This window comes from Haliotis asinina, chromosome 12 (assembly GCF_037392515.1).
Source record: "Haliotis asinina isolate JCU_RB_2024 chromosome 12, JCU_Hal_asi_v2, whole genome shotgun sequence".
Classification (NCBI taxonomy): domain Eukaryota; kingdom Metazoa; phylum Mollusca; class Gastropoda; order Lepetellida; family Haliotidae; genus Haliotis; species Haliotis asinina.
This window is the reverse complement of record NC_090291.1, coordinates 23351040-23370513: the sequence shown is the minus strand read 5'-3', so window position 1 is coordinate 23370513 and position 19474 is coordinate 23351040. Positions and strand designations below refer to the sequence as shown.

Sequence of the window (19474 nt, the reverse complement as noted above, 5' to 3'; positions counted from 1 at the left end):
AGTCATCATGTACCCCAATTTATAATGCGAAAGAATTCTTACTTAAATCTAATCAAAACAGTTTCTATTGTCTCAGCTTCAGCCATTATGCCACATGGGCCATAATGGAAAAGACCAAGTGCTAAACGTTCTCGGTAAACAGCAGATTCCTAAAGGACTCAAAGCCAGAGTTAGGCACATTATCACCAGGACACCAAGTCAGCCATCCAACCCCCAACAGACAAGAGCTATGAACACATAATGCCATCTATTAGACTGTCTCCAAATTTCTTTACACTTTGAATTTTTTAATGTGTCTCTTGTTGAATGGCCATTCAGGTCTTTGAGCTAACACCAACAAAAAAAGTCAAAAAGCTATGACAAGAAGACAAAGTCATCAATATCGCAACAGCAATTTATCTTTCATGAATTTGTCTACAAGTTATGATTATGCCAAATGTTTTGGTGTGTACATAGAAAAGTGTAAGGAAAGCAACAAGAGGTATTAAAATTTCTGCTCCTGAAAGGAACACAACCACCAATTTCAGTCCAAGTCAAACTTGTTGCCATGGAAAAGCCAAAATATTTTAATTAGAATTAACTCATTAAGCCCTGGAGCCGCTCCACTGCCCAACACCTGGGACCCCTCACTGACTGCCTGATTGCTGCGGAGAGGCTAATTAGTGCTAATCATGCCTGATTTCCCTGGCAGGTCTCGGATATGACAGGAAACTGTCTAGTCTCACAAACAAGTACTGATTATTTAATTGTGTCGTAAAGATGTAAATGGAAAAGAGGCCGATGTCAATACATATATTACAGCATTTCATGTGTGGTAGTTTAGGGTTGGATATAGTTCAATATGGGCTATTACTGTGTTCCTGGCTATGCTGATATGCATAGCCACAACACACCCGGCAGGTTAGTGTGGTCTGCCTGGCATGTGCAGCCCATGCACTGCCTGTCTCTAGCCCTATAAAAGGAGCAACTACATAGCACTCCTTGTCTTTAGTCCACTGGTCCACCAGAGGTGAGGACGTTTATTTTAGTTGTTTGAGTCCTGGTGATCCAGACCAAGTAGATAAGTTTTTGTTAGTTTACCACAGGAAGTTAATATATTTATTTGTTTTTAGTCATAGGCTTTGAAATCAGAGCCATGTCTTCGTAGGATTTGGGGTCAACTTAGGTTGTTAGGTATAGGTTAGGTATAGGTTAGGTATAGGTTAGGTATAGGTTAGGTATAGGTTAGGTTAGGTTAGGTATAGATTAGGTTAGGTTGATGGGTGGGTAAGGATAGGTTCAGGAATTTTGTTATAAATAAATTATTGAGTTTCCTTTGTCTGTTTGTTCTGTTTTACCAGCAATGAGGCCTGATTCATAGAGCCTACTTGAAGTTGGCTAAGTTATTATCACCGTATAAAAAAAATACACAACGCAAGGTCCAAAACCAGAGAATAGCCAACTTCAGCTGTCACTGGGCAGAAAAGCCTATTACACATGTAATTTATTACATGTGTCTCTTATACCCCTTTGCCAGTGTGTGCTGTATTTTTGCCAACACCTCTCGCTGAATGAGAGGTGCTTTTTATTACCCCCAATACGCGGCTCTCGCTGTCAGAAGCTAATTTATTTGCCGCATATATGCGGCTCTCGGCCTTAATGAGTTAAAAAATTACCAAACAGCACCAGTACACCACTAGTAGTACATGTGTCAGACCGAATTTCATTACCAGTTTGCTGAGCAGATGTGGTTATGATTTTTGGTTGGCATGATATCTGAGGTGTGCAGAAATGGTTGATGGACCTTAGATCACTTTGCCAATTTTCTCTTCAAATATAGGGGGTCAGGAAAACCGCCACAAAGTTTCGTGAAGAAATATTGAACGGTTTCAGAGTTCTGCTCCGGAAAGAGCACAGCCACCTATTTCAGTCGAAGTCAAACTTGTTCCCATGGAAACACCAAAAATATTTTATTCCTAATTCCAAAACTACCAAACAGCACCAGTGCACCAGCAGAGGTATCTATGCATCAAGTTTGGTGAAGAAATATTAAGCTGCACAAGCACCAATTTCAGTCAAACATGCAGCCATTGAAACACCAAAATATTTAAATCAGAATTTAAAAATGACCAAAAGGCACCAGTACACCACTAGACCAAGCTATGTGCAAAGTTTGCAGGAGAAACAGTGAACAGTTTTAAAGTTCTGCTCTGGAAAAGATAAATGTGCATGGACGGACACATGGACGCACAGGTATGGAGTGGATTTTAATATCCCCTCCCGCAAAATGCATTGCAGGGGATAAAAATACTACTATTTGTGTCATATCACTGCTTTTACATCATTACTGGGGTTACCAATTGGCACTGGAAAGATTCATTTAGTCATTCAACTTACCAAGTGCTTCGTTTGAGTAATCTGATGTTGTACTTGATACAGCTTCAGGCTTAATGGCAATGCATGGCTGCTGGTTCCATTTTACAGGCACTGAAGTGATGGTTTCAGAAGACACTACTTGTGAATCCCGTTGACCCTCAGGCTGCTGATATGTATTTGGCTGGGTAACAGATGATTGGTACATGTTCTTATCTACATTACTGAGGATCTTTGCAGCAGACTGGCTTACAAAAGGCTGGTGAAGTGTTCTACCTGTATCCTGGTCACGATGATCACAAGCAGGCACATTATTTGGTGTTGGCAAGGCAGGGTCATCAAATCTGCTAAAGTCAACATGAGATGGTGGATAATACACCTGAGAGGGTTTATCTGAGTTCGATTCAAGTCTGCAGCGGTGTTTATCAAGAATTAGTTTTTCACGTTTCAATAAACCTTTTTTCTTGCTCAGTGTTAAAAATTCATCTTCTTCATAAAATTTTACATTCATCTCAATCAAATGATTTAACTGCATTTCAATTTCATCTATTTCCTCAGTTAGTGAGATGATATGAATGTCACATTTTGCTTTTTGTTTTTCCAAGTTTTGTTCCTCTTTAATCTTTGTAAGAAGTTTAGATGTCAACATTGAGTCTGTCTGATTAATTTCAGACATTTGCTGTATTCTGGTTGATTGCCTTGGCATGCTCCAGGTTAGAGGTGATGAACTTATGTCAGAGGGCAAAAATGAAGGCATTGGTCCACTCTCTTGTAACAGACGTTGCTGTTCTGCAACTGGAGGCTGACATAATGAGACAGGCTTGAGTTTCCTATCTGGTATTGGAGGATGTTCTTTTATCTGGGGTACTGCATTATGGGCTGCTTGTGTACTATTTTCAACATATGGTACATTGGTAGAACTAGTGCTGCTGGGAGCCTGTGGGTCTAGCTTCAGAATGTTCACTGCTGCTGCTGAATTCTGTCTTGCAGGCTGATCAGTCTAAACAAAATAAAGAACATCAATGAGAACATTATGAAGCGATTCTGGATGTTAAAGAGTTAGTAATCTTCAAGACAAGAGTCATCATATGATTACATATCCACCCAGCCCTCACATATTGGAAAGAACAAATCGTCTGAGAGGTGGTTGATGTTGGTTAGATTAAGTCTGAATCGTTACTATGGAAGTCATGAAAAACATAAATATCATATATCTGTAAACAGCAACAGGCACCACTACAAGATCTGTCTCATATATCTGCCAAGATCTGTTAAAGGTATAAAATTGTTTTCAAGTTCTGCTCCAGAAATGAAGCCCATCCCTGTCATTAGACTAAGACCAAAACATGAAAAAAAGACAAAAATAAAAATGCCAAAAATCCATAAATAGCAAAAGGCACAACCATAGGTTCCTGTTTAAAATATCTACCAATTTTGGTCTAAAAATATTGAACCGTTCTTGAGTTATGCTTCTGAAACAAAATGGTTATGGACGAATAGATGGACAGACAGACAAGGTGCATGCCAGGGGGATACTAAAAATGTACTTGAATACACATTTTTCAAAGATGCTAGATAAGCAACTCTTAAGGCTACAGGTCTATAGTTAGAGCATTCATTTGCGCTTCCTTTGTCATAGACCGGAATTGCATTTGCTTCCTTCCACAAGAACAGAAATATCATTTGCTGCAGGGAAAGATTAAAGAACTTAGTAAAAAGCTCTTTATCCAAAATGAAATTTCAGCATTTAAAGCTCAATAAAGTACAGTCCAACATATTCAGTACACCTTTATTTAATACATAAACATTTTAAACCGAAGTTTCCCTTAGGAAGTGTTTCTACTCCAAAGCTTTCACAAGCATTTCAACATAATTTATGCCATCATTTTTAAGTCTTTCTTAATTTTATCCTATCTAATGTTCTCTTTCTTAAAATCTTTCATATTTGTTAATAAGTGGTGTTATTTGTCAAACAAGCAAACATATTTGAGTTACAGTTCACAGAGTTTGAAAAGTGTTCACAGTCTTTTACACAAGCTCCTTTGTTCATGTAACAAAGATAACTGATACAAATTCCTTCCACAACAGTTGATCTGATAACCTTTCTAAATTTGTTAAGTTTTCTCGGTATGTTACGTAAGAAGTGTCGGGATCCATCGTCTCTTGTGGGGAATGTATTGATGTATCATGCACCCTCGAGAACTAAATATACCCACATATTGCCTAAACATGTTTTGTATCAATGCACTCTTATCATGTACTTGACGTAGCAAACATCATTGTGTATGTCCCATGAGCAGCCATTTTGCAGTGTTTATTCCAAGAGTTATGTGAGTGAGTGAGTTAAAATTTAATGTCACATCGGCAATATTTCTTTTACTTTTGCTACCTGCATGGACCCTAGCTGGATTTACATCATCCCCTCAGCCGTCAGCAATTTCGGAAATCTAGCCATACAATAAAAATACACTTATACTACCATTAAAAACGTGGAAATTTAGAATTTACTTTGTATGTTTGTGGACTTACGTACCCTCTCAGGAGGACAATAATTTTACAATACTTCAACCCCCTTTGAGGGTACAGCCACCAACAATTCAAGTTACTAATTCAAACTACCAGTCATTAAAATACATCTATTCACAGAAACATATTATTCAAAATTCAACCAAAAAATCAATTTCTTTTAAAAAACCTATAATTAAATGAGAATTAATGCTGGTAAAAAGATCCTTAATTGTTTTAACTGTAAAATACTTATCCCTTGTGATGGAGAATTCAACACAGTCAAGCAGAATATGCTTGACCGTGACTCTCTCATCACAAGGGATACAAAATGGAGGATCTTCACCTTTTAACAGGTACGTATGAGTGTATCTAGTGTGGCCAACACGACATCGTCGCAAAATAACCTCTTCAAATCTGGACTGACAACCCAAGTGGGTATAACCAATGTAAGGTTTTATCTCATGTAATTTATTGATACCCACTTGGGTGTCCCACTTCTTTTGCATCAGATCACGGATATAAGATCTAATGGTGGCTTTGTAATCACTATAAGGAATAAGAAGTGGTGTCACAGATTTGTTGAGTGCTGCTTTAGCAGCAAGGTCAGCCAGTGTGTTACCAGAAATGCCTACATGGCCGGGTAACCATCAAAAGACAATGTCGTATTGGCCAGTAGCAAGATCATTATACAATTCAATAATTTCTATTAAAAGTGGATGTTTGCAAGAAATATTTTTAATAGCCTGAAGGCAAGAAAGAGAATCGGAATAGATTATATATTGTTTACGTTTCGGGTGTCTTTGAATATATTTGAGAGCTGTTAATATGGCGTTAGCTTCAGCTGTAAAAATAGAACTATTATCTGGTAATCTAGAAGATATTGTTCTGGATCCAATGACAGTGGCACAAGCCACTGCGCCACCGTCCTTTGACCCATCTGTAAATAAAGGTTTGTAATTGCTATATTTATGCTTTAATTGATGATATTCTTGTTTATATTGTAAGTCATTTGTTTCTGATTTTTTAAAAAATGTTAATGTTAGGTCAACTTGTGGCCTAACCAACTGCCAAGGAGGAGAAGAAAGAAGATGGGAAGGCGATATACTTTCCAGCTCAATACCGGCAGAAGAAATAAATGGTTTAATTCTGTGCCCAAGAGGTGGAACAAGAGAAGACTTTTTGTTATACAAATCCTCATAAAGGGGATTGAACACACAGTTATAGGCAGGGTTAGATTCATTAGAATATAATTTAGTAATGTATTGTAGAGACAATTTTATACGACGTTGAGTAAGAGATGGTTCATCGGCCTCAACGTAGAGACTATCAATAGGTGAAGTTCTGAAAGACCTTAAGGCAAAGTCTTAAGCCTTGATGGTGGACAGAATCAAGAAGTTTAAGGTTGCTGTTGCAGGCTCCACCATATACGATGGAACCATAATCGAGTTTCGAACGTATGAGTGATCGATACAGGTGTAAGAGGGTTGCTTGATCCCCTCCCCACTTTGAGTTGGAAACAACTTTCAACAAGTCAAGAGCCTTCAAGCATTTAGTTTTAAGGGACTTGATATGAGGCAGAAATGTTAAATGGGAGTCAAAGATTAGGCCCAAGAACTTGGCCTCCTTTACAACTTTGATGGGAGTGCCATCTAGAGATAGTTCAGGGTCCTTATGTGGTTTATATTTTCTGCAAAAATGTATACAGTTAGTTTTGGATTTAGAAAATTTAAAGCCGTTTTCAAGACACCATTTATTTATTTTGTTTAAACACAACTGCAGTTGTCGTTCAATAGTATGCATATTTTTCCCACGACAAGAAATATTAAAATCATTCACAAATAACGATCCATCAATGGAATCGTTTAAAACTTTTGATAAACTGTTTATCTTTATGCTAAAAAGTGTGACAGACAAAATACTGCCTTGTGGAACACCCTGATCCTGATTGTAATGATCAGACAGGGTAGAACCCACTCGAACTTGAAACTGTCTGTCCTTTAAAAAATTTGCTATAAATTGAGGTAAACGACCTCGCAAGCCATAGTCATGTAGGTCTCTTAAAATACCATATTTCCAGGTTGTGTCATATGCTTTTTCTAGATCAAAAAAGATAGACACAGCATGTTGTTTATTAATTAGTGCATTTTTAACAAATGATTCTAAACGCACTAAGTGATCGACAGTACTTCTGTTTTTACGGAAACCACACTGTATATCAGTTATAAGGTTATTTGTTTCCAAGTACCAAACTAGTCGATTGTTTATCATGCGTTCCATGGTCTTGCAAACACAGCTAGTTAATGAAATCGGACGATAATTGGATGGATCCGTATGATCACGTCCAGGTTTAGGTATGGGTACTACTATGGCGTCACGCCATGAGGGAGGAAAGTTACCCGATGTCCAAATATCATCAAAAATATTGAGAAGAGTTTCTAGGCAGGATTCTGGTAAGTGCTTCAGGAGTTGATAATGTATGTCATCAGCTCCAGTAGCAGTGTCATGAGCTTGATCAAGAGCAGTATGGAGTTCATAAATAGAAAACGTTTCATTATAATCTTCCCCATTATCAGAATTGAAATTAATAGTTTTCTTTTCTTGTTGTTTTTGATATTGCTGGAATTTTGGTACATAATTTGAAGAGGAAGAGTGTTTAGCAAGGGTTTCACCTAGTTTATTAGCAATATCTGATTTATCAGTAAGCAATTGATCTCCATGTTTGAGATGATGGACAGTAGATATAGTACCTTTACCTTTGATTTTCTGGACCATGTTCCATACCTTGGACATGGGTGTCCGAGAATTTATTTTGGACACATAATTTTGCCAAGATTGGCGTTTGTTTTGTTTAAAAGTATGCCGCGCTTTAGCATTTAAAATTTAAAATTTATTTAAATTATGTACCATAGGATGGCGACGGAAATAATGTTCTGCCTTTTTTCTTGCCTTCCTAGCTTGTTTGCACTCATCGTTGAACCATGGTTTTCTTATGTGTGGAACTACAGAGGAATTTGGTATACACTCATCAGCTATGGAATTCAGTTCATCAGTAAAACATTTAATAGCATCAGGAACGTCAATAAAATGTTCGGGTTTACGTTTTTCAGCACACAGTGTTTCATATAAAGTCCAGTTAGCCTTTGTAAAATTCCGCCTTGATGATGGAGGAACATCAGATGGAGTTACAGCTTTTACCAAGTGTTATGTTGCAGTGTTTATTCATAAATAAGTTCAAGAACATTCGGCTTGTGGTACTGTGGTATCCATCGCTTGTGAATGATATTTAAAAAGGTAAGTTATAGATATTTTATTTGTAATATATCTTGACAGACTGTAATTGGTTGGTAAAAATGAGTAACATGCCTGATGAAGAATCATCAAGGCAAGCTGCAGTGTGTAGGAAGCATATTTTTCTTTCAAACAATTAATCTATCTGTCAGTTCACATCCATCTAAGATACTAGCATGGAAATGTAACTGAAGTATGTTGGGTTTTTTCCTCTTAAATTCCCATAGGAATTTTAGAAAAAATGTGAACATAACCACAAGCTCAAGTTGCAGATCATTTCGGCACTGTAATATAAATAAATAAATAAACTGTCAACACTGCACCTTTATTTCTTAATCTGAAGTTCAAATTTAGTTAAACATGAGTTTCTACCTTTGATGAACAAAGCAGAAAAATATTTCCTGTCTACAACTTTGTGCATGTTATTTGTCTGCATATATTAATGTAAACTTAATCAATCACAGCATTACCTATTTGCTCTTTTTAGGGGAATCTAGATAAGGAGATTGGGCTTGTAAAAAGTATGTTTCCACAGATGTATCCAGAAGCATATATTCAGCAGCTTATCAGCAGCAGTTCTCAGCAAAATGTCCCTCTTCAAATCTGTAAAACAAGAGTCATCAGAAGATGACATATCCCCCGGCCCCCACATATTTGAAAGGACAAATCATCTGACAGTTACTTAATGTGTTTTAGAGTAAGTTTGAATCATTTCCATGAAAATCATGAAAAATATAAATGCCATATATCTGTAAACAGCAAAAGGCACCACTTCAAGATATGTCTCATACATCTGCTAACATCTTTTGAAAGATATGACATGGTTTAAAGTTGTGCTCCGGAAATGAAGGCCATCCCTCCATTTTGGGACTAAGTCAGAATTGTTTCCCTGGAAACTGGGAAAAATAGAATTGTCAAAACTTTGTAAATAGCAAAAGGCACCACTTTGTGATCAGTCTCACATATCTGCCAAACTTTGCTGAAAGATATTAAGAAGTTTTAGAGTTGTGCTCCGGAAACGTAGTCCATACCTCCATTTTGAGACAAAGTCAGAATCGTTTTTATGAAAACTGAGAAAATAATAAATCACAAAAACCTGTAAAGAGCAAAATGCACTTGGGGATCTGCGACACATATCTACCAACTTTTGCTGACAGATATTACAAGGTTTTTGAGATGTGCTCCGGAAACGAAATACCCCTCACCTAGCAAAAGGTACCACTTTAGGTTCTGAGTCATATATGTACCACTTTGGTCCAAAAATATTGAATGGTTTCTGAGTTATGGTCCGGAAACAAAATGATTATGGACAGACGAGGCGTCAACTATATCAGATTGCTGTCAGATTTGTTTGCATTGTCACGACTGTCTCGCCTTTCTCATTTCAGCTTTATGATCTACAATTCAAAGACCAATATTGACAAAAACATTCACAAACAAAAAAAAAGAATTTTTTTCTTACGGAAATTGTACGTATTGATAATAACTGTTAATTCTTGTGCGTAAGAGTGGAAATTCATGCAAATTCTCACCTTCGAGCAGACATGTTTCAAGAATGATTGTGTCTATCGCATTCTTTGATCCATCTCAATTTTTGGGTGTTGATAATGGTTTTGGTGAAGGTACACATCAAATTGCAGCAATGTAGATATAGCGAGTGTGAATGGCATAATTCGAAGCAAATCCTGACAAATCCACAAAGCGTGCACGGCCTGCTGATTAGCCAAAATTGACGCATGCACCAGTTTTGATTGACAGACTGGATCAGTCTATTACAATCATCATCCAAACATTTCTGCATAACCTGCATGTCTCAGGTACCATCAAACCCTCCATGAGCAATCTCAAGGCACAGTTGCAGGATTTTCTTACTGCAGGCAATCAGAAACAACGCCACTGATCAAGTGCAAAAAGTCTTAAGGTGAGGTAACTGTAAGAATTTGATTTCACACAATAATACCATATTCAAGGTTTAAGATGTTAAAGAGCTTGTGTAAGCTTCTTTTATGAGAATTACCCCATTAAAATCAGCAGGGTTGCATCTGTTGTAATTCCACTAAAGTCTTCAACCATCAGCGTGGAATTTTCTTCTAAGTTTTTCAATATTTTACTGATCATTATGATTTAAGAATGGTACATCGCGATTACTCATATGCCTGAAATATCAACCATTATCAAATAACTGCCCAAAAGCACTTTCAAAGCATTGTTTTAGAAATATCAATCAATTTAAGGATGTGATCAACTTCCCTCTGGTTTAGGAAAATATCTGACAGTGGGTACCTTTGGACATATGGTTCAGTGTTGGGTGGACAAATACTAGGATACAGTACGTTTGCTTGTTCAGTGAAATATTCAGGAAAAGCCTCAGTTATTTCTGTGGTATCCTCAATACATTTTTTTTTGTATGACACTGATGAGAAGGTAGAGATGCTAGGTATTTTAGTGCTCCTATAGTTTTTGACAATGATCCACCATGTCTTGGTGCTGCGAGAGCTATTTATTCTTTTGTATTTGTTAAGGGCATGTTTTTGTCTTTGCAGATCTAACAGCTGTAATTACTTCATTCCTAATTGATCTGAATTTCTCCCAATCACTTACTAAGTTTCTCCTTTTTGCAAGTTCATGTTGTCAGTTACACTTCCTTATTAATTATCTTGTATTATTAGTCAATCACAGAGGACTCGATGGATGAATTGTGACTATTTTGTTGGGAATAAATGTATTACATACATTTGTGATTAACTATTGTCAGTTACTTTGCAGTAGTATTAATATTTTGACTTTAACATAAAACATCCATATTAATTCGATTGATAGCAACATTAATACTGTCTTTGTCGACTTGTGTGTATTCATAAATGTTTCATGTAAAAAAAGACTTTGTTTATGACTCAACTCTTGACATGACATATTGGACAATGAACAATATATATCAATTTAGAATGCTGGAATCGTAGATGATATTTTCATGAATTGTAAATCATAGATCAATCAATGTAGAGGAATTCTGGGTAATTCTGGTAGGTTCATTAATAGTCTGTGTAAGTCCATGTGCCTGTTGAAAGTAGTCGATTTTATCATTAATTTTGGAGAAGATTAATTCTAAAGTCCACTGTGATAGTAGAACAAATATTTAAACAGCAGCGCTACCTACTGACTGGTCAATTAATTCCCACTGAGCATCACTTTCCCAATAAGATAAGATGAAGACTTGAATTTTTCTTGTACCCATACAGCTTCCAGTCCTAAAATATCTAATTGTTGCATATGTTGTACTATCATATTTTCCTTCACGCACATTGCAACTCCACCACCTAGCACTCATCTATCCTTTCTAAATGGAGGGTAAAACCAAGCAAGAATTTTATGATCTATACCAGCCCTATACCATGATTACGTAATACATACCGTATCATATGACCTGAATTCTGTTTCCAATATATTGGTTTTGTCTGTTAGACTTTGGATATTTAAGTGGACTTTAGAAATAGACAACTGAAATAGATTAATTTGTCCAGGATTAGGATGAACATCACAACAACAAAGCAATTGAGTAGATATTAGCATACTCACTGCTGCATACTCACTGTGGCATACTTACTGAAGCATACTCGCTGTTGCATTCTCACTGTTGCATACTCATTGTGACATACTCACTGTAGCACACTCACTACAGCATACTGTGGCATACTCACTGTGGCATACTTACTGTTGGCTTGTATTAAATTTCATTAAGCGTATAAAGGTTTTAAGATTTCATATGTATACTAGCCACATAAAGAAACTGTGCATTGTCAAATTATTGTAGAAAAACTGGGTTAAATTGTATTATAAGTACAGTGTATGGGGGTGCACAAATGTATATTTCATCATTACATACCACATATAGAATAACTGTGAATCAGTTAGTCTTGTAGCACATTGTTTCACTTGCCTCTATAACGGGACAACTTTCTGAGCGGGGTGACTGTTCGTTGTAGCACTAGGTACATTAGATAAGCCACATGGTTGGCGCTAGATACATTGGGTAGGCTCTGATTGGTGGAGAGAGAGACGGTCCTGATCAGTAGGTGAACTTTGACCCATGCTGGAGGTCATTCTAGAGTGCTATATAAGTGACCTGGCTTTCTGTATTCAGTTGTCTAGCTTTGGTCAACCAAGTAACATTAGGTAAAACTTGCCCATCACAGATCTTGTGTCAGGGTCATTCCCTCCCCATTTAAGAGTGGACTATTAAATCTTAGACTAGGCAATGTACTGTTAGATTTTTTCAAAAGTGTTAGGCTGGGTTGGGGGAAAAGTAGTACTAGGAAATGAACTAGGATTTAAGATATAGATTTTGGGCAACATTTTTTTGTAAGAATAGTGTTGGTCTAGGGGTGGTTCAACAGTAGAAGTTAACAATTACTGAACGGTTAATGCAATAGGGTGACTTTTGTTCGGTGTTAAGTTTCTGTTTGTATTTTTCTACTTATTCTGTTTTGTAATAAATTATGGACTGTTGTTTGCTTGTTTTCGGATACTTTCCCTACTTGCCCAATTAACGAACTGGTAGCTGAGTTTGAAAGTAATGAATGCATCAGCCTGAAACACCACATTTTTAAAAATACACAATGCAAAGTCCAATGAAGGTTGATTAACATCTTGTTCCTACATTATTATTTGTTAAACTGGTCAAAGGTAACACACATCAAAACCATGCCCATTACAATATTATCCCAGTTGATAAGTATGATAACAATGTCAAAGGTACATATAAACTTTAATGGATGAATCATGAGACCAGAACAAGTCGGGAGAATTTCAACTGAAATCTCAATCATAATGCCCGTCGCCCATAATGCGTCGCCCATAAAAGTTAATGACTTGGTCAAAATTGACGGACAGCTGGTTGGAAGGGTTGTGAATATTATCAGGCCATTGAATACCTTCAACGTCTATGTTGTCAGGACAGCACAAGGAGAAAAGCAAGTACCTAGATACAGGCTGAAAGTGTTGCCCCAGACTGTTTTGTAGGCCCCTCCCCCTAAAATGCCGATTGGAAATGATTTGGATCTGTCACAAGAACTAATTATTGAACTGTTTGGTGAATAGGAGAATGATCTTGGCCTAGATGCTAATTTTGATAATACAAATGATGAGGAATGGAATAAAGAAACTGATGAATTTTTGACCGAAAATGAAAATGAAAACATGGCAAAGAAAACAAAATATGACTTGAAAATGGTCTCAATGTATTTTCAAAATGTTCTGAAAGAACACAGCTCTATTGAAAAAATCCCCCCACAAACTGAATAAATTGCTGTGCAAATTTCTCATGGATGCCAAAAAAACAAATGGCGACAAGTATGAGCCATCGTCACTTTGCGGATTTCGATCAAGTTTGGACTGCCATTTGAGGTGACTGAACTATGAAAAATCAATACTACTTGACCCAGAATTTGCTCGGTCTAGGGAGGTGTTGACATGTAAATTAAAGCATGTGAAGGCGGAAGGGAAGGGGAACTTACCTAAAGCCACTGAGGCCATGTCACAATCCGAAATAAACAAACTTTGGGAAGTGGGTCAAGTTGGAGAAGGGTCATCGGATGCTATTCTTAATACATTGTGGTGGAATAATACCATGTATTTTGGCTTACGATCTGTCCGTCCACATAGAAATATGCTCTGGGGAGATGTCTCTCTTCGCATTGACAGTGAGGGTCAGGAGTATCTTGAGTACTGCGAGAGACAAACCAAGACTCGCACCGGTGCTAATCCCAACGGCACAAGACAGATTCCCCCAAGAGTATGGACTGTACCAAGTGACCCTGGCAGATGTCCAGTAGCACTGTACAAGAAGTATCATAGCCTCCGTCCTCAGAACTTCTCTTCAAATGACCATCCATTCTATTGAGCTTCACACACAAAGGGTGTCCCTCATGATGGCGAGTCTTGGTTTAAGCGACAAGCAGTGGGGAAAAACTTGGAAACGTCATGAAGTCCATGGCACAACACTCAAACTTGTCAAGTAACAAGCGCTTGACTAATCACAGTGCGAGAAAAGTCATGTTGCAAACTCTCAGTGAACATAACATTGCACCCACACACATAATGCAGCTGTCAGGCATAAAAATGTTGCTTCTGTGAATTCATATGCCAAAGTTTCTAATACACAACATCAAAAAACGAGCAGCACTCTCGTATCTCGATCACTGCCAGTGTCCACTTGCCCTCCCGCACAAAACCTGTGTTCTACTGCCACTGCCATGCCGTCCGTGGTTACTCATGTAGAGGTTGAAAACACAACTCAGAGTCAGAACACAATCAGCTTGAAATCCTCTTCATTCGAAGTTGTAGGCAGTGTGTTTTCAGGCCCAATTTACGGTGGTGTGTTCAATATAAATATAGAATCGCGGCAAGTGGGAATTCCGAGCCGAGCCGAACCAATGTCATCCTACTCCAAGCGTCGCCGTATTATTTACAGTGACTCGTCCTCCGATGAAGAATAGCGTGTGAGCAATGACAACAACACTGACCATAATTATTTGAGACATGCAGTTACCTAGCATTCACATTTGGCATCTGCTGTTGTGTATGCCGCTCCTAATGCTTCCTTTTATCTGTTTGTGAAACTTTTCAACACGGCCACTAGCCCAACAGTAATGGCCGACTGACGTTCAGGCGAGATTTAGTTGACGTAGTAAGTTTGAAAAGTTCACAGTGTACAAGTGTTTTGATGAATAACATTATTGTTTTTGAAACCAAATTCTCTAATGAAAAGAATTAAATTTTGACTGTGACTTGATTCTGTCATGCTTTATATATTTTCGAAACTAGTTAAAGGAACTACATTGCCTCTACACAGCATACGTTTCCCTGGAGTGAAGCGGCTGACATTCCAATCACCAATATGATGTATTAAGTTATATATAGGAAAGCAAGATACTGCTTTATTTCAACAATTTATTTATTTTTTCGAACATGGGTAATAAATAGGATACGAAACTCATTCCCCTTTCACATCAAGTTTTTGTCCCTCATGAAATAATTTTGGCTTGTCACTCGTGATATGAAAGGGGAAGCTTGTTTAATATCCTATAAATATCCTGGAAATTGTTGACATAGTAATTCATAAATATATGTTGTAATTTGGATTAAGTAAAGAGTAGTAGCTGCAACTCAAACATCACCTGCTCACTCAGTGTGTTTTCCTCAAACCAACAATCATACATGATTCTGGGATTATTGGTAACATTTCTGAATGAGCAATGGAGCTTTCATACAAATCAACTGTTATCAGTAACACAATATTAAAAAAAAAACAGTTCTGTGAGTAAATATTCCATCTGCAGATCTCAAAAGATACACCAATGTGTGATTAGATGAATGTTGGTTCAGTAATGCAGTGTTTGAGTTAATGCAGAAACATGCATTTTTCACGCAAAAATATAATAACACAACACAAAAAATAGTTTGCACACATGTTTGGGATGCATAGATTCTTATCTAGATAATTTTAAACAGTACCTTAAAACCACAACATAAAGACAAACAATACATTTTCACATGATTCCGGACTGTACAGACAATTTCACGTGCAAAAGATTTGGACTACATACTGGGTATTTTTAATTTTATTTCTACACACACTTGTACAAAGCCTACCGCAATCACTGGTAATATATCAAAAAAGACAAGAATTAATATGTATGTTGGTTTCCTAGCAATGACTGTGGATATCACTGAACAGGAAATTACATACACAATTCAAATTAATAGCCATAAAAGGGCCTCATAAGCAAAGTTCAAATTAACAAAACTTTGTGGGCAACATTAAGAAGCACCATAGCTGGGATCATTAATTCATTTTCAGCTCTAAAGCCCCTGTAATCTGGGAGACTCAGTATGGTTCTATGCCTCTTCTAGCAAATATGACAGCAGAAGACGCCTGAAATGGGTTTCACAGATTGTAGGAAACTGGTGTAGCAAAACAGCTGCCTATGGAATCAATAGGTATAGATAGATCAGAAATAAAGGTATGCTAAAATGTTACATGACAGTTCGAAAACTACACAAATTTGATTATGTTAGAGGCAAAACTGAACAATTTATGTAAAAAAACCCAAACCTGACACATTTAAAATTAGATTAGAATTCTTTGTGCTCAACTTAGAGATACATTAGATAGGTTTCTTCTTACAAGTTTCAGACTCATAGGCCTTCTATTTTTGTTGGGCTAAACATTTTTGTTAACCTGGCCTGACTGTCAAATTGAAAATTCAAGTGGAAATTGATCATTTCACTTAATCATTTTGTCAGAAAAGGTATCATTTAATGTCAAAATGATCAGTTGTTTTGCAGTGTATCAAAGGCCTCCATGAAGTCATAAACTTGGAGGTTCTTTTTGCTGAACACTGATACTGATAAACAATAACTGATTAAGTGTTTCTCATGCTGGACCATTCAAAATAGATGAGGAAAAAAACTAGCCAATGTGATAAAAACATTAATGGAAATCTGAATAAGAATTTGTAAATATTAGGGTAACATTTTTTTTTCTGGTTCAGAAGACCACAGAAAGCAGGATGAAGACCACAGAAAGCAGGATGAAGACCACACAAAGCACGATAAGCTGAAGCACTACAGGGAGATAATTAAAAATCAAGAAAGCATTTAGTACCAGGAGCAATACTATTGGCCATTAGATATCTACAAAATATACCTTAATTGTTGATGTCATATCTGCTGTAGCAACAGCTGGACTTTGGAGTCTTTTGTGTTGTCCAACAGTTTCAACAGGCCTGAAATGTAACATTCAGAATGTTTAGATAGAAAACCTTTATGCAGCTAAAGAAAAAACATAATCTTGAAATAATAACAGGTTTGAAATGTGTAATTTACAGTGTTAATATGGAATGTGCAAAGAACAGTACACAATAGATTAACAGTAAAAAATACAATAACTGATGCAACACCAATAAAGTCTTGGATAGCAATACATGTATTTATCTAGCATCAATGCAAGGGTCAGGGAATAAAGGGCAGCAGTCATTACCTAGCCAACATGTTGTGTGGTTTGTGGTTTGTACATGGATCATGTGACATAACGGGCCAACCTAACGTGGTGAAGAGGATGGGATATCACAGGACTGAATATGTACAAAGATGTTTAACAAGAGCAGAAAAAGTAAAGCGATGTGTGTTTGCAACTGCACAAGACCCTCACGCACATGTGTTTGAGTTGAGATATTTGAATTCCACAAGTAGTTTCACCCATCATGAAGTAGGAAGTTGACATGGTAAGAATAGTGGAAGATGCTGTCACGTTTTCGTGGCCAATGAAACTGATGATGCATCGAAGAAAAGAAGTATTTTGTTAGCTTCTTGCGGAACAGAGACACATTGGTTAATTAGAGCTTTAGTTCAACAGTCTAAATCTGGTGACACGCTGTATGATGAACTATAAAGTTGTTGCAAGAACATTTCACACCTCAATCCTTGGAAATAGTTAAGAGATTCAAATTCCATTCATGGAACAGGAAACATGGTTTAAGTGTTTCTACATATGTGACTAAATTGAGAAAACTAACTGATGGATGTGACTTCAGTATTAATCCACAGTCTATGTTGAGAGACAGGATTGTGTGTGGAATATGAGATGACAATGTTCACAAGAAACTGTTGTCAGAAACTTCAGTGATGTGTGATAATGCAATGGCTACTGAGACAGCAAATGGAAACTAACAGAATATTCATGGTGACAAACCAGTCAGTCAAGTGACTGCTATCCATGAGACTGAAAGCAAGGACATGTTCAGAAGTCATGCAATGGTCATGGTGAATGTCAGAGGCCTTGTTTCAGTTAGAACTAATCATAAGCCAAGGTGAGTGAGAAATGTCATAACTGTGACAAGAGAGAACATGTTAATCAAGTGTGTAGATCACAGAAACTGTCACCTCATCATCAGAAATATCCTCGAAATTTTAAACGGAAAGTGAATATGGTAAGGACTGAAACTGGAATCAGTGAGAATCCTGAGGATTTGCTTGAGAATTCTCTTTTTCATGTCACCACACAAAACTTTCGGAGTAACTCAAAGTACCCCGAGCCATATTTCATCACTGTTGACGTTGTAAGCATTCCAGTAACATTTGAAATTTACACAGGAAGAACAGTGACAATTCTACATGAAGAAATTACAAATAAACATGGTCTTAAGACATCAGTGTCACAGATTATATATTGCTTACAAGTTACACCAGACAGTAAGTATACTTGAAAGGTTTCACAGCGGTGGACATTACATACAATGGTCAGTCTTACACTCTACAATGGATGGAATCTGTTGGGCAGAATATGGATATCAGCAATGAACTTGAGAGTTCCTTCTGTGAGTTTTACCTAATTTTTTACTTTGTTTGTTTGAACATGCTGCTATTTTTTAATGTCTTGGAACACTGAAAGGGTTTAAAGCTCATATTTATGTGGATACACTGGCCATTCCTAACTTTTACAAAGCAAGATCAGTGCTGTACGCTCTATGTCGGAGGATAAATATGTAATAAGTTCGCTTACACCAGGGTGTAATCATATGACCAGTCATGTGACTCTGTAGCAACAGAGGTCGCTAAGTTCAGTCTTAATCAGTGTACTTCCCATGAGCGGACGACCATTGTTCAACGGCGTGTTTTGAACGTTGCTGAATTGAGCATGTTTGAGGAAAGGGAAGCTCATTTCAGTTAGAAGATATTTCAGCTCAGTTGAGGAGCATTCTTAAGCATCAGGAAGACCTGGAGTGCCGGTTTGATCAGAATTTCAACACTTGCAGCCTTTCAATTTCAAATGGAATTAATGGCGGCTTAATAGACGTTAGACCCACAACTATAACTACTAATGACATCAATCTGCTCAGTCTTCTAATTGTGACTTTGTGGATCAGCACTTGCAAGGCTAGTTTAATACTATAAACGACAGCCTTCAGAAGATCAGACTACCTCCAGTACTTCGGCTGAATGAATCCAGACGAAGTGTGTGCACTAACAACAAAGCCCACTTGTATACACTAACCTGTTTGGCCCAGCACATGGAGATGCCAGTCAAGCTAAGCTAACTTAAAGGAGCTGATGGGCGTCAGGGCACCGAGTCTTGACCAGGTTGTTTAGCTGTTTACCATTCATAAAGCTCATATGTGTTATCTTCAAGATGAGCATGCTGCCTTTCTAGTACCAGGACAGTTCAAACCCAGCACATCCAGATATTTTCGCACCTTACAGAACAATACTGATGGCTTTTCACTTATATTTGCTCCCCTGTGGAGTGGAACTATTGAACCATATACTA

The 19474-nt window shown here is 37.3% G+C and overlaps 1 protein-coding gene and 1 pseudogene across 3 annotated transcripts in view; one reads left to right on the top strand and one right to left on the bottom strand.

Annotated features, from left to right (window-relative positions):
- LOC137257619 (E3 ubiquitin-protein ligase RNF31-like) overlaps window positions 1-19474 on the bottom strand; it is a 375097-nt gene that overhangs the window by 253472 nt on the left and 102151 nt on the right. For all 3 annotated transcript variants that reach the window (XM_067794941.1, XM_067794942.1, XM_067794943.1), the window contains exons 8-9: window positions 16856-16934; window positions 2377-3352 (exon numbers count right to left, since the gene is read on the bottom strand). In XM_067794941.1, coding sequence (XP_067651042.1) covers window positions 2377-3352; window positions 16856-16934 — 1055 coding nt within the window. The remainder of the gene's footprint in view (window positions 1-2376; window positions 3353-16855; window positions 16935-19474) is intronic.
- LOC137258601 (zinc finger MYM-type protein 2-like) lies at window positions 13384-16810 on the top strand (annotated as a pseudogene).